Source organism: Lygodium microphyllum, chromosome 17, assembly GCF_053477565.2.
Source record: "Lygodium microphyllum isolate KBCC chromosome 17, Lygodium_microphyllum_v1.1.10, whole genome shotgun sequence".
Classification (NCBI taxonomy): domain Eukaryota; kingdom Viridiplantae; phylum Streptophyta; class Polypodiopsida; order Schizaeales; family Lygodiaceae; genus Lygodium; species Lygodium microphyllum.
In genome coordinates this window covers 81,778,235-81,794,310 of record NC_141151.1, presented here as the reverse complement: position 1 = coordinate 81,794,310, position 16,076 = coordinate 81,778,235, and the positions used below count along the sequence as shown (strand labels likewise).

General features: G+C 39.3%; 1 protein-coding gene across 3 annotated transcripts; it reads right to left on the bottom strand.

The window, feature by feature from the left end:
• Positions 1 to 7,881: 7,881 nt before the first annotated feature.
• Positions 7,882 to 14,538, bottom strand: LOC148022096 (putative glycosyltransferase At5g25310). 3 transcript variants are annotated; one of them, XM_087697728.1, is made up of 6 exons: positions 13,187 to 14,537; positions 12,914 to 13,045; positions 12,686 to 12,828; positions 12,074 to 12,422; positions 10,936 to 11,285; positions 8,919 to 9,414 (listed from the first exon to the last, which is right to left on the bottom strand). In XM_087697728.1, the coding sequence occupies exons 1-6, from the start codon at positions 13,700 to 13,702 to the stop codon at positions 9,060 to 9,062; spliced, it is 1,845 nt and encodes a 614-aa protein (XP_087553854.1). In that variant the 5' UTR covers positions 13,703 to 14,537; the 3' UTR covers positions 8,919 to 9,059. The 3 variants fall into 3 exon arrangements, with proteins under 3 accessions (XP_087553856.1, XP_087553854.1, XP_087553853.1); XM_087697727.1 differs by having other exon boundaries at positions 12,914 to 13,713; positions 14,062 to 14,536; XM_087697730.1 differs by lacking the exon at positions 10,936 to 11,285 and having other exon boundaries at positions 7,882 to 9,414; positions 12,914 to 14,538.
• Positions 14,539 to 16,076: the final 1,538 nt, after the last annotated feature.

Genomic DNA, 16,076 nt, shown 5'->3' with positions numbered 1-16,076 from the left:
GTGAGATGATCTTGAACCGGCATAATGCGTGGGGGGATCCTCCAACAATCTTGGGGGGGGGCCTTCACATTATGTCAATCCAAGTTTCCCCCTCATGGAATCCACATTTGATCATCTATATCTAAATATATACTTTTCATTGAACTAGAAAACAAAGCAGATGAAAACATTAAATGAAAAGCAAGAGTGGGAAGAGTGAATCACATGCAAAATTTTGGGACAAGAGATAATTTTTTTAGTACTTGAGAGTTTCAAGAAAAAGATAGAGGTGCTAGAATGGAGGAATATTATTTTGATGTAATATTCAAGAATTACAAGAAAACGATAGGAAGAATCGAAGGATATACAAGACTGACAAAAAATGTCGCTATCTAGGCTATTAAATTGTTTGGAGCTCCCTTTGTTTTTGTGCCTCAAAAAATTTATCTCTAAAAAAATCTTAAAATATTTTTATATTAAATTTTTTTAAGAATGAGATAAGACCTTAAAAAATAAAAATTTCCATATTTACCATAATGGTACACCTCTCCTTATTGGTTGAGAGGCTTTCTCTCTCTAAAACTAAAAGTCCCAAAGGTGAATCCAAATCTCCTCTAATGGATGCATTGAGTGAAGCATCACTCACATGTATCATGATTTTCCAACACGTAAGGAATCTTGTGATACCTTAACCTAGTCTACTCAACCAAACATTGGAAAGGTCAAAGCCACAAACACTGACTAATACCTCCAGCATATCTTAGGGTCAAGTTAACTACCAAGTGAGAACTCATCATTGACACTCTCATAGACAAAGGTTCAGATTAAAACATCATAGCTTATTATGTATGGAATAAGATTGGGGTCAACCTAATCTCATTCAAATAGTATGGGGAGGATCATCATATTCTCTCTTAAGAAGATGAAAAATTCTCACGACTGTAGAGATTGAGAGCACGCCCATTATGTTCTATGTGCTTCCACATCAAGAGGATCTAAGCAAGGAATTCATGCTTGGTAGACCTTTCAACCACGGAACCAAATGGAAAGTGGGCTATGAAGCACATATGATACACCTAAGCTTACCAAATGTTGAGATAATCACTACTTTTAGTAAAGGCAACCTTGTCTCTTCTCTAAGGAAGGGCAAGTAGCTTGCCTTAGAGTCGAATAAGAACACTATTGAGAATGGCCAAAGTATTCTAAAGTAACTCTTCAAGACACAACACGAAAATAGGGGACCACTCACTAGGAATCCTCCTAGAATCAAAGAGAAGGCCCAAGCCACTAGCAGTAATACAATAGCTTCTCAAGCTATTTGGAAGAGAACTTCATCTAGAAGGAAGAGAAGACCCAAGGCATATAACCAAAAGCATCGATGGAGAGCTAATAGCAAGCTACATTGGGTTCCCAAAGCATTGCTACATGTTCAAGGGTTTTTTGAAGGAAATAGTTACATCTAGTTGCCAAAACCACTTGCACAACCACCTCCACTGACCACATCTTGAGTCCCATCAAAATCAAAGAGAAAGAGAAAGAGACCCAAATGCAAACCTAGGTCAAGAAGAAAGACCAATCAAGAGACAAAACCAAACCAATTAGAGACCAAGAAGTTTGTGCTCACTATTACAAAGTTGCTTCTAATTTATGGAGAAAAGACACATACATTGAAATTGTAGCAATTTGAAGTAGTTGCTAATCCACAGGAGGAACCTGTGGTGTTGAAGTCATCAAGTTAGAAGGAAGAAAGTAAGTAACTATTTTTTAGAAATTCTGCACATGCTTCCATCAAAAATCTAAAGAAGGAGAAAATAGAGCCCTCAAGTGTTAACAGCCAACAACCCTAAGAAGCTACCAATCCATTCTTGCAACCAAAGTCTACCAAACCAAAAGAATCTTTGTCATCTAGGCCTAAAGTAGAAATCCCACAATAGATTCCTAGTGCAATTGCTCAATCACAAAAAAAGAATCCACAAGGGATAGCTCTAGAAACATCTAAGGATCAATGGCCTCCCTCTAAGAGCATTGTCAAAAACAAATCTGGAAATTCTAGGTCTTATACTATTTCCAATCATTGAATTTAAGTGTGCAATCACATTTAATTTTCAAGATAGACCAATCCATTAAATTAGAAGCTACTTCTTCCAATTTTGATGTGGAATCTTGATTATCACAACCTTTGAGCTACAATTGGCTGTCACATTAGCTAAGGAACAAGCTTGTAGTGCTTCTTCCTTACAATAGACTACAAACTTCAGCCCATGGAGCACAATGAAGTCATTGATTCACAAATCATGTTCTTCTTGCCTCAAACCCACTGCACACTTGAGGTCTAAGTGATCTCTCCGGGGAAAGGTGGGCAAGTCAATGCAACAAGAAGATCAAGTGGAGACTAAGCATCAAAAGGAACTTGCAAACATAATGTTATCACTCACTCGTGAATATGTTCATGTTGATATTGGAATTCAGACTATCAAGCATGAGAAGCTCTTAGAAAGTCCTTTAACATGGTCAAAGCATGCATAAATCTATCGGATTTATCCAGAAACCATGGGAGAAGTCATGAAGAAAATGACCAAAGCTGAGTAGGAGAAGCATCACTTGATTCCTATATTCCACACCAGGCTTTGTGAGATAAGGAGGAAGTTCCAATATTGGCTGGGAAAGAAGAAGGGAAAAGTTAATTTGTACAAAAATGGTTTACTAATTAGGGTCTAAGTGCAAGATAGCCACCTAATGACTGTTGTTGAGCAAAGAAATGCACTCTAGATTTCAATGCATGATCCAACATATGTAGCCCCTACATCCTTGATATTTCTCATGACTATTCGTGATGTAACCTTTCTAAACTTGCCCTAAAAGATCCCTTAAGTGACAAATTCCTTTTGAAGGAAGAGCTACATATTGTGAGTCGACTGGAACAAGGTAACATGATTGTTGATGGCATTAGATATATATTTTGCCTCACTCAAGACTTGCAAAACCTTAATGACTATGCTCCAATTCAATATAATCCTAATTTCTATGAATGGTTTATTCCAAGGCTGAGTAACATGGAATCTCATCTTTTCTTTACTTCAGCTACCATGTAGAATGCATCCTTATTGAATAATGTGCAGTAGAGTGATGTACATATAATTTCTTCTTTAAAAAATTGAGTTGTAAAAAGCAATGTGCTTGAGATTCTAGATACTAAGGCCGAAGCTAATGATGTTCCTAATAATTCAATGCACCAATCAGACCAATTTGAGCTAACTAAATCCCAAAATACTTCAGATGAGATTGCCCTAACTCACCTCTAGATCAATGATTGTAGTACATGAGGTTTTACTTTGCATGTACAGAAGTTTGTGGAGACTTAGGAGCCATTACTTCTACTTTCACAACCGAATCTTCCATCCTTTGCAACCTCTTATTTATTTTCCTTTACCATTTAAGCTTTTCCAATAGTATGGACCATCAATCAACCATACTACCATCCACAATACCATCGTCTCCAAGTTGTGTTATCAATGCTTATATCAGGTCACGTCTCCAATAGTACCCACAAGATCATCCCTATCATCTGCAATAGGAATATCATCATCTTCATCTAGAGTCCTTCCTTAGTAGTATGTATTAGTCCTCCATCATGACAATTACTCCATCAAGTCTACTTCTTCATCGATTATTCTCAGCATTCTGCATCTACCTTCTCAATGTGAGTGTCATGGGATTGGCACTCATCTCAGAGGGGGATAATATTAAGAGCATTTTGAGAAAACAAAGTCAAAGCATGAATGTCAATATTATTTTTGTGGATTACATATTTGAAAAGCTTTAGTGTATTATATTTGGAAACTTGGATCAATTTTCTACTTCATGGACATTAGATAATCATGGTTTATTTTTTGAGATTCGGGCTCACTCCCATGCACATTCTATTTTCAACCACACTTGTATTTATCGCACCCAAAACTATTGTGTGGATTGCAAATATGGAAATGTGATTAGAATAGTATAGGCTAGGTCTATGTAGGTTAAGGCGTAAGAATGCTTCAAGGATTGATTGGCCTAGATTCCACAAAGTGGATAGGATACCAAAGAGGGTGCAAACCCTAATTCATAGTTGTACAAACCCTAAAATTTAAAAGGGGCTCAAATCTTAAAATGCAAATGAGGTGCCACCCTAGAGAAGTGACCTAACCCTAACCCTAACCTTGGTCTATATAAGGGTGGGAGGCCTCAGTTGTATTTATCATTTTGGTGCATTCATGTTGCAAAAGATATGTCCACTGCAACTATTTAAGCTTTCTATTCACTTCTTCTATTCTATCATCTTGCATCCATTGTTGAGAGTGACTTAGAGAGAGAGTTAGTGAGAGGTGTATTGAGAAAGGGGCTAAACAAAGGTAACACTCTACATCATCTTCTTGCTTTTCTTCTTCTTCTTCTCTATTAGCTTCTCAACTAGTTGGTATACTTGGTCGTGGATGCAAAGGAGCGATGGCATCAAATTGTGTTACTTGGGTTGTGGAACTATCTTTGGGCCTTCAAGATTTTGGACTATAACGCATGAAGGTAAGAGAGGTGTGTTCACTATGAAAGCTAGACTTGTGTTCTTGCTTTCTTAGGTTGGAGAGAAAGATGCATCATTTAGAGCAAAGTGTTGAGAGACAAGGTGAGAAATTGTCACCAAAGTGAGTTGTAGCTTCTGAAATAATAGAAGTCTATCCAATATCCTGACTATTGTGCATTTAGCCCAACAGAGAACCAAACTTGTTGCAATTATGGGGAAATTTTAAACATGATAACTCTAAGAGTATTGTGGCATTTTTAAGGATCTATCCACCCTAGGTTGTGAATTAGTCAAAGGTGGGTTAACTAAATAAGTCAAAATAGTTAGAATATAACAAAATTATTTTTTAATAAATTCCTATTTGCATGATATCTCTAGTACCTTATTAGTAAATCAAAAGAACATCTTATGGGTTTAGCAAAGCAAGGCCACAACGAGTTTGAAAATGCTATGAAACTAATCAAGATAATATTTAACTAGGCTAAAAAGGCCATAACAAGTATTTAAGAAACAACTTAAGTAGAACAAAGACCTACTCATGACCTTTTGGAGAATGGATATTGGTTAATGATGACTAGGGTTTCCTAAGGAAGATAGAGAGGTCATGGACTATCAATTATAACGTGTAGGAAGGATATAGGGGTTCCTATACAGGGATAGCTCTTAAGCTATCAATAAGGCCCTAACTAAGACCTTTAGGAATAAGATAGGTATCATTGACTTAGCATGGTGAAGTGTGACCATTGTACTATAGTATTATAACCACAATTGGCCTTGATCAAAGGTAATACATGGTTAGATATTTATCCAAGGACATTCCCTAGGCCAAGTGACTCTTAATGCAACTTTCAAGGGTTTAGATTAAACAAGCAACAATATTTAGATATGAAAATTTAACCTTAGATCCCTTAACAAAGAGGGTAAATTCCATTTAAATGGTAATATTTTTAGACCTTTAGTAATCAAGTAAGGAGTTAACAAGAGATATGATTAGAATTGTAGGGGAGACCTCTAGAGCTCCAAGGAGAACCCCAAAATTTTAACCTCTTTTAAGGGAAATTGACCTCATTGAGAGCACCATGCCATAGGAGCATAGGGTGCTTAATACCAAAGTAAGTAATACAAAAAGAATCTTTGTACTATTATCAATCCAATTAGAGTCTTAAGTGGATTATTAACCTAGTTATTCAATAGGGGACAAGATTGTGGACCATAAGCCTTCTTTTTCATAAAACCACAAGGGTCTAATTTTTGCAAGCATCCCAAAAATTTTCATTGAACCATCAAGCCCTTCTAATTATGGCAAACAAACAAGAGGAGCATGCCAATATAAGACTTCCCAATCTACGCCTTAGAAATGTGACTCTCATTAAGGTGTATATTTTTTAAGGCTAATTTAAGAACCTCTTGAGGGAGCTAGGTAAGGAAGAAAATTAAGCAAGTGTTCCTTGATCATGGCAAAAACCCTGATATATTTTTTCATTAGCACCTAGTGGTTGTAAGAATGCATTGCTATGAGATGATTGAAATGAGAAAATTTTGTTATCTTGAAGAGAAAAAGTGATTTGAAAAAGGATTAGGGAGTTATACAATCTAATTGTACAAATTGTTTGTTAAGATTTGATTGTGTTATGGATTCTTGTACTCTAGATTCGATATTCTTAAAATCTTATTGTGAAAATTAGACAGAATTATTAAGAGAAAAAGTTATCACTTAGTTTGAAGATAATGGATGAACTAGATGCTATAAAGGAGTGGACTCGCCCCAATTCCTCCACCATGCCTCCAATGAGGCTATGATGAATTTTGGAACATCACTCCTCAGGATATAAGCTAATAATCAAGTGATGAAAATGTCAACCATGAGCGATGTATCCACCCTTGAGGTACATGGGAAGCTAGTAAGACTCTGAGAGTTAGTAATTCCCATGGTTTTACCAAGGACCTAGTAGTAGAGTCCCAACATCTCAGGGCCTTCATAGTGGATATGAGTCCAAGGATGACTCATTGGGAAGGGTTATGTGCCTTAAAAATTGGTGATTTGCTCAAGAGAGAGAAAGTTGTACAATACAAGGTAGTTCAAGAGACCAAATGGTTTTCTCAAAGCTACTTATGCACTATTGTTTAGGGGGGATAGGTTTGTCTTAATTCCTTGCAAGTTGAAAATTTAATTGCAAGTTTTGGGATTCTTTTTTTTAAATTCAAGCTAAATATTGGATATTTCTAAAATGTATAAGCTTCTTCTTTGGGAGAACTTGTTTGCAAACATGTCATCTTGCTCATAGGGAAAGCTATTTTGCTACTTAAAGATCTCTATCATCTTGTTGGTGACACTAGGAGAATCTTGGTCCTCGTTATAGTTGGTCAATTCTTCAAAGTTCTTTGAGGTGGTTTTATTGCTTTTATTTTTAGGGATTGGAGGATTGACATGGTTTCTATAGAGTTTCCTATTGCAATGGGTGCTATAGGTATGCTATAATTTCAAGTATCTTATAAGACTGGTGAACAATTTGAAAGTGTTTGGCGGAAAGCATGTTACTTATGCTTATCATAAAACCATGTTTTTCTTTGCAATTTATTGGAAGGTTGAATCACATGACGATCCTCATTTGAATTGACTTTCCATTTCCTTCTACTATCTAAATTATGGTTAATCACTTGGCAAAGAAGATCGTCCATTCGTAACAAGATGGTCTTACAATCAGATAATGAGGGGAGGGGTGTGTGCATGTTTGTGTGTGTATGTGTTTACATGTGCATGCACATATGTATGAACCAAAAACATTTGAGAGATTAGTGTTTACCTCATGTTTGCTTTGTGAATGTTTACCAATGGATGCAAATGTTTGTGCCTTTTCACTCACTCACTCACTCAATGTGTGTGTGTGTGTGTGTGTGTGTGTGTGTGTGTGTGTGTGTGTGTGTGTGTGTGTGTGTGTGTGTGTGTGTGTGTGTGTGTGTGTGTGTGTGTGTGTGTGTGTGTGTGTGTGTGTGTGTGTGTGTGTGTGTGTGTGTGTGTGTGTGTGTGTGTGTGTGTGTGTGTGTGTGTGTGTGTGTGTGTGTGTGTGTGTGTGTGTGTGTGTGTGTGTGTGTGTGTGTGTGTGTGTGTGTGTGTGTGTGTGTGTGTGTGTGTGTGTGTGTGTGTGTGTGTGTGTGTGTGTGTGTGTGTGTGTGTGTGTGTGTGTGTGTGTGAAGTATCATTAACATATCATTGGTTAATGAGTGCTCACTTACAATTTTAAAAATATCAAATGTTGATGAAACTTCACATACAACATTCTTGTTGGGAGTATGTGAACATCTTCATGGATTGCAATCTCATGTTTATATCAAAATCGGTCTTGAATATATTGAACACGTAAGATATTTCATAAGAATAAACCATGTCAAGAAAACAATGCTCGTTATGTATCTAAGATGAACCTTGAGCAAGTAATGTATGTTAGATAGGAAGATGATGGAGTGTGTTGAGTGGTTGGTCCATCTTAAACAAGTAATGAATCTTGGATAGGAAGATGTTGAAGATGTAAGTATTTGGCCAATGATTTATGTATGGGTGTCTAGATATTTATGAGAACATAATGAAGGTTGAAGATGGTAACTTTATTGAGTAGATGGTGTACAAACACATGGGTTTAAAAGCTTTGAGACATTAATTGTTCTCTAAGTTCATTTGGTGTAACAAAATGATGGGTCTAAAGTGTGAGAGAATGTAAATTGTACTCAAGGTTTTGGCACATGGATAGTCATATTCCATGCTCTAAATTTTTTTCCTTTAAATGTGTTGTATAAGACCAATGTCACTAGTTGGGTGTAAGAGGTGCAAAAGAGCATTGAGTTTGTTGGATTGGACCAAGGATCCTTGTAAAGAAAAGCATTATGTATGTTAGATGGGACTAGGGATCCTTGCACGTTATAGAAGGGGTGCCATAATGGGTCAATGGTGTGGCACTTTTAATTGAGGTAACAATTTGTAGTCCCCTCTTAATAATGTATACGCTATCTTATGGTAGCATTAATTCCTCATAAGGGAGATGCCAAAATTCCTTCACATGACCATGTGGCTGTTCAGAGGAAAGCCTCTTGCATTCTTTATCTTTCCCATCCAAAGAGCATTCCTAGTCGCCCTAGATATGCTTCTAAGACAATGGCTCTCAAGAGATGCCGAAGCTTCCTGGATTCTCCATTCAATTTGCCTCTACTGCCGAGGAGAGCTGGGTGTTTTCCACGAATGAGCTGTGACTACGTCGTTACTGATGGTAATCCATTTTCACTAATTCTGCAATGAAGAGAAAGTTGCAGGGGCTTGATCGATGGACGGGGCTGAATTAAGTGGACGGGGAAGTCATTCAGTCTTGGGATTGATGGGGTGGGGATGGAAGGTGCCATGAGGGGTGGCTGGGTAGGTGGCCGGCACGAATGATGTTTAAGGGTAACGAATGGAACCGCCCATTTGATGGATGGATGGATGGATGGATAATTGTCGATTGATGAATGATCAAGTGGCCGGATGGATGGATGATTAAGTGGGCGGGGGCGGGAGGTGCAGCAGGCCGAGGCGGGTGGTCCAGACGGAGTGGAGGATCATGTGGAAGGTGTCGAAGGGCTGGGGGGGCGCGTGCCAGGAGAAGTGGCGGAGGACGTGGCGGAGGCGGCGCTGCATGGAGCGGTAGCGGCGGTCGGGGATGGCTAGGAGGATGGAGCGGAGAGCCGGGATGTGCGCCTCCGGGACCACCACCGAGAAGGCCGACCAGTCCAGCACGTGGGCGAAGGGCAGCGCGAAGCCGTCCGCGATGATCACCGGCACGCACCCCTTCTCCATCGCCTCCACGATCCGAGGGCTGTTCACCTCGTACCCCGCCGCGCAGATGCAGTACCTGTTGCATACGTACATGTAATTTGATTTGCCCCGCCAGCCGGCCACCAGCAGTCCAGCCGACAATGGATATTAATTTAAGTATTAACAAATTTAATCACAAGGTTAAACTATACTAATAATAATAATAAACAAGTATAAGTTATCAATTAGTCAGAATTATTATTATTGCTCCCGTTATTATAACTCACGCATATATTATATAATATATTATTATCATTATTGTTACCATTATTATCTGCATTATTATTGTTGTTGTTATCATAATCACCCACTCTGGAGCCTTATTATTGTTGTTGTTATCATAATCACCCACTCTGGAGCCTGCTTAATCGAATACTAATGTAGAACTAATGTAAATAAGCATGTTCTTTGAGACATTTTGTCCCATAGGCAAATGGGTTGAGCCCCTAGCTTCGTTGTAACCCACTTTTACATACTTTAATAAAATTACCATTTTCATTTTAAAAAATCTACCAAATCAATGGGCATTCATGCATGAATGTATAACACATATTAGTAGCATACCAAATCCTCCAAAGAGAATGTAAGAATTATTGTTGAGGAGCCAATTTGTGATGGGTGTAAGAAAAAAGAGCATACCTTTACGAGGTTAGTATGTGAACCCCCCCCCCCCCCCCCCCCAATCATTGAAATGTTAATCAACTATCGATTAAAAAGTATAACACTATTAAATCACAAGTTTAACATTACACTGAAGAAATGCTTCAAATTCATTATAATGCTTTAGAAATAAAACATTTTAATTTGATACTAATTCAATTTGACTTATATTCTTCCCCAAGTATAGTAGGTTATTGGGTATTGAGAATGGACTTGAGGCTAAAAACTTGTTCTCCTGGGGTCACAATATGCTCAGCTCTTTCCTTTTTACACATCATAATAGTAAGACTTACTGAAGAATAAAGAATGTGCAAACATGAAAAATATATAAATTCAAGTTGACTAAGCTATAGGATTCCTCGCCTAGTAGGAGTTCCTAGTCCAGTTGTCCTAGGTCAGGTAGGCAGGTCAGACCACCCAAAAAAACTTTGCTTAGCATTGCTCCTAAAGGCGTATGCCATGGTGATGGTTTGGGGGATCTAGCCCATTCTTTTGTATAGAAAAATCACTCTAGTAAACTTGTAGGTTTAAGGTCATTTTCGTTCTTGTTTTTTTAATTTTCTATTGTTTTTTATTTTCTCAAAGGCTTGATTATTCCCTTCCTTGGACACTCAAAATTGACCATAAGAGAAAAATGAAAAACTATCACATGGCAATGCTCCTCCTATAATCACAGCGTATGTATATATGGCCTTAACCTTGGCCTCCTATGTTTTGGCCTTAACTTCTAAAAAGTCTCAAGCCGCTAATACTCAAAGCTAGTACACATTAAATTTTTGGCACATCTCTTTTGTCACTCAAAACATCTATTTACCGCTTTCCTCTCAAAAAAGAAAAGAAAAGAAACGAAAAAAAAATGCAAGAGTGAATTCACATGCGGGGAAGTGTTTTTATTTACTTGCTAGACTTCATGCGCTCGTCGTACGAGCGGCGCCGGGCCTCATGGCGGGGAAGGACACCAAAGATCTGCATGTCCGGGCCACCCTTGGGGTACTCCCAATGGGCGAGGAGCTGCGGGCGGACGCGGCCATGCATCTGGCCAGCGAAGAAGGCCAGGGTCCCATTTCTTTTGTCCGGGCCAGGGGCCCCTCCCATGTTAGGGTTTGATGGGAGCTGCTGGGAATGCATGTAGAACTCCGGGAGGGAAGAGTCCCTGCCCGGGATGAACCCATCTGTGATGTCTGCATTGCACACCACCTCCATGGTGTTGTTCCACAGCTCTCCATGGTCTCTGGCTGTTGCCCTACCCTTCATCCCCAATCACACAGTCGATTAATCTGATGATTTTACATAACCAGTTACACATCGATTCATCACATTCACCCCAATTTCACGACCAATTAATTAGATAATTATGGCTGCACATGCTTACATAACCATTTACACATAATTACTCACATGATGGTGATCCTCTGTTCCTTTTCAGCATAGAACAGACCATATGCTCTCTCAACATTCATCTCTACCAGTTCTGTGATCCTTTTCAGCATAGAATAGACCGTATCCTCTCTTCTCATTCATCCATTGATACATGCATATCTCTCTCCCTACACACACACACACACCCACCCACCATGCGCTCTCTCATCTTTCATCCATTCATACATGCATACATATATGGCATTTATGCATCCTGACACATCCAGATATGTATACCCATACGCCTATTAAGAGCAAAAATGTTGCAGGTTTTGTACGAAAGCAAACATGGCTTTCCCACCAACTTCTCAGAAGATTGTTGCACCACACACATCAAAACTCACTTGCAGTAATAATTTGACCTCTTGAATAGGCAATACCCCAAATTATGCAAATTGAATAGAAACACAATTTACCCAGTCATGGCATGAAACATGAAAATGGAGATGTAGCAATAATTTGGTCCCTAAGATGGCAATATCCAGATCATGCCAATTGAATAGAAACCCCACTTACCCAGTCATGGCATGAAACAAAACTGGGTTGCAGTAATAATTTGGTTTCTAAAACAGGCAATGCCCATATTCAGCATATTGAATAGAATTAACACCACTTACCCAGTCATGGCATGAAACATAAAAATGATCTCCACCCTTGGTTCTGTTCCAGAATGGGTGCTTGGCTGCAATGAGCTCCACATACTCCTTGATGAAGGTGGCCAAGGGCAGCATGGTGTGTGAGTTGGGCACATACAGCTCTGTCACCATGTTTGCCACACTGTAAGGCAAGAAGAAGGCATGAGCCTTCTGGGCATCTTCTACAACAAATTGCTTGTTGCGCTCCATTTCGCGGATGAAGAGCCCTTCGGATGCATAAATGCCAACTGTTGGTCCTGTATGAACCAGAGGTTCCTTGCCCTCTTTATAAACATAAACTTTAAACATCTTCTCCATAAGCTCATAGCTCCTGCAGCAATTGCACAAATTTTTCAGTCTAATCAGATGCAATATTCAAATTAGAATGTGTATAGTGTATAGTGTATATGTAACACGTATAATGACTAAGTAAAGCGGTTTATTTCTCTGTTTCAGAATGTCATGCAAATGACGAAAATTTGTAATAGCCTCTAATGTATGCAAGCATTGTGAATGGTCTAGATCTAACTGGAGGGGTTGCATTAACCTATCTTTAGATAATGTGAAAGGCTTGACACTGGAAATCTTGCTTACTTCTTAAACTGAGAAACATTGTGATAGATAGGTCCATATAACTGATCAGAGTTCACTGTAGTATTCAAAGGGGGCTCATTGGCAACAGCCTTCTTGGTGGAACAAAGCTCAACCTCCAAATCTGAAAGCTGCCATTTGGATCCCTGCTGCACAACTGCACCTCTTAAGAAAGCACTGAAGTAATCTTTGAATAAGCATGTCACTGCTTGTGTGTAAAATCCCATTTACCTTGAAACCAGCTTCATTTGTTGAGCTTGAATCATGTGAGCTGACTAGCGCAATTACCGGAGCTGAGGATGAGTTTGAATTGGCTATGTCTGTTTGATTGGTGTCATGCATTTGGTTCTTCTCCTCCACCTCCTGTGGGAAATTCAAATTTACATGTGTCAAGCTCTCATTCCCTTTGTGCTCTGGATCCGGTGGAGCTATGGGGGCTTGATGGGGAGATAAAAGACTATCAATTGCTCTCACATGGAGTGACAAGATTAAAGATGGAGTCACCGTTTGTGGTGAGGGAGCTAACGCAGGCGGATCCCCTGATGCAAAATCAAGCATACTTGTCTTCACTGGAGTGTCTTGTTGGGCTTGAGAGATCACCAGATCAGTCACATTCTTTAGTATGACAGAGGGTGGCTGCACATAATGAAGGACCTTATCTTCTTCCAAGGGCAGCTTTGCAGGGGATTCTGCATTATGCTGTCCTCCATTTTGAGGAGTAGCTCGTACTGTACCCTCGACTTCTACAGTTGGCACTTTCTCTGCAACAACATCTGGTGGTCTCTGAGGTTGAGCCTTCAATGCAGACCAAGGAGAACTTGACATAAAGGAAGGAAGCAGCCAAACAGCTGAAGATGACATATAGGATGTCCAAGCTTGATAGAGTAGGGCTATTGACATAAGGATTGCCACAGTCACCACAGCCTTTTTGGCTTGTTGCCTCCAGTTTGCCCATGCTTTTGCATGAAGCCGAAATGTCTCCCCTGTGCTCTTGGTCACAACAAGTGTTGATGGTCGCATTGTTGAGTCCCCTGCAGCTCAAAGCATCAGGTATTGTACTGAAGATGTGTGGAAATATATGATGCTAGGAATCATGTCATCATCCAAAACAGGCTATAACATAGTCTGCATCTCAGTCAAGCAGTATAGCAACTTGTTGAAGATGTGTGGAAATATATGATGCTGGGAATCATGTCTTTATCCAAAACAGGCCGGCTATGGTATAGTCTCCATCTCACTCAAGCAGTATGGCAACTTAATGACAAATTTCATGATTCGAACTGCATCCACTGTCCAAGATTGTGCATGCAGTTTATGACAAACAAACTTTCAAACACATTGTTTCTGAGTAAACAATCTCATGCCTGCGTACTTCTCACCTGAAAGTGCTTTGGAATGAAGAGTTGGAGGGGCAGTTTCAGCGTGTGTTTTCAAGCAGCCATTAAAGCTGCTAAATGGTAGCAGAAGAAAAGCAATCGATCAATCATATGGCAATCAAGCTAGTAGAGAAAAGGAGAGACTGATCAATCATACAGGAATTGAGCTGCTGCTGAATTGGAAGGGAAGCATAAGAATTGTCATTGACTGAGAGGCTTAAGAACAGGAATTGAGCTGCTGTTGAATGTGGAAGGGAAGCCTTAGAATTGCCATTGGGCAAGAAGCTGAACAGGAATTGATCAATCTTACATAGAGTGAGCTGTTGCTGAATATATGATTGAGCTGCTGATGCTGAAAGGAAGGGAAGCAAGTGAAATGTAAGGGAGTGTCAGTTTTGCAGCTGTGTAGAAGAAGTGGTAACCCTGCAAACACAGAAAGAGATTTGAAGTACCACTTATGATGAAACAGTGCCTGTGGTGGGGTGCTGTGCAGGGCATGTTGCTCTTGCAAGGGAAGATCATGGGGTCAAAAATTTGTCAATTAGAAAATTTGATTTAACCTCTTAATCAGCAAAAAGAGAAATACAAAATAAAATAAGATCATGGGTCAAATTATTATTTTTTCTTATTAAATTATAAAGTTTGATTTAACCTCTTAATCAGCAAGAAAAGGACATTGAGATCATCAAAGGAGAAAATCCCAAAACGCAAAATGGGGGTTGGGGGTTGATTAGGATAAAGCATCATACAATACTTCCAATGAGGGTAAAGCTTTTTGGAACCCAACGTGTGTAAGTTATCATCCCTCAAGCTAATGTTCCTTGCTTCCTTAAAGTAGTAGACCCTTGTTTATAATCAAAGCTAAGATTCTTTCATGTCCTCAAGAGGACGCCTAACAAACAATATGGCGAGGAGCAATATGGTTGCAAAAGTGTTTCATGCTTTGCACCAGGCCTATGCTTTCATGCCTCTAATGTTCCTTGCTTCCTCAACATAGCAAACCCTTGTTATAATCAAAGCTAAGATCCTTCCTTGCCACATGATTGCAAAAAGTGCTTCATGGTTTGGAAAGCGCTTAGGTTTCATGTTTGGGAGAGGAGCCCTAGCAATAAATATGGTAGTAAAAAGTGTCTCATGATTTGGAAAGGGCCTAGGGTTATGGTTTAGAAAGTGCTCAGGTTGCATGTTTGGGGGAGGAGCCCCTAGCAATATGTAGTTAAAAGTGTTTCATGATTTGGAAATGGCATATGGCTTCATGTTTTGGAGTGGACACGTTACATTATGATTGCAAACATGTTTCATGGTTTACAAAGGGCCTAGGGTTTCATGTTCTAGAGAAGATGCCTAACAATCCCAACTAGCACCATAAATCGGTGCAACTACTCAATAAACTCTGTGTTAATTCAATTGTGTTTCACATCCATGTTAAAGTAATCCATCTTTCTGTAGAATTATAGAGAGAGGAAAGATAAAATTTAAAGAGAAAGAGAGAGAGAGAGAGAGAGAGAGAGAGAGAATAAAAAATAGAGGAGAAAGAGAGAAGGAAAAGAGAGGGGAGAGAGAGAGAGAACCATGAGAGGAGAAAAAATAAACTAAAATAGAAGGTACACACACACACACACACAGAGAAAGAGAGAAAATTAGACATAGGAAATTTGGGGGAAGAGAGAGAGAGAGTAATTTAAAAAAATAGAAACGAAGAGGAAAAAGAGGAGAGAGAAAGATGAGAAATGGATTGTTGAGCAAAAACTTTGCTCGCCGCTTCGAGGCAGTGACGACAAAGCTGCCGTGAAGAGGCCTAGCATTCCGAGCATGCAAAGCGCGTATTAAAATGGATCTTGTTGTAATTGTCTATGTGTGTGGTGTCTTATAGAAAATGGAGAGGCCGATATGAACAAGGTGCAAAAGTGTAGAAGGATCGATATATATGTGGATGGATAAGGATGAGGTGGCACACCCAAAGCATCAAATTAAAATGTACTAGTTGTACTTATTTGCTTATTTAAAGAGTCACCAAG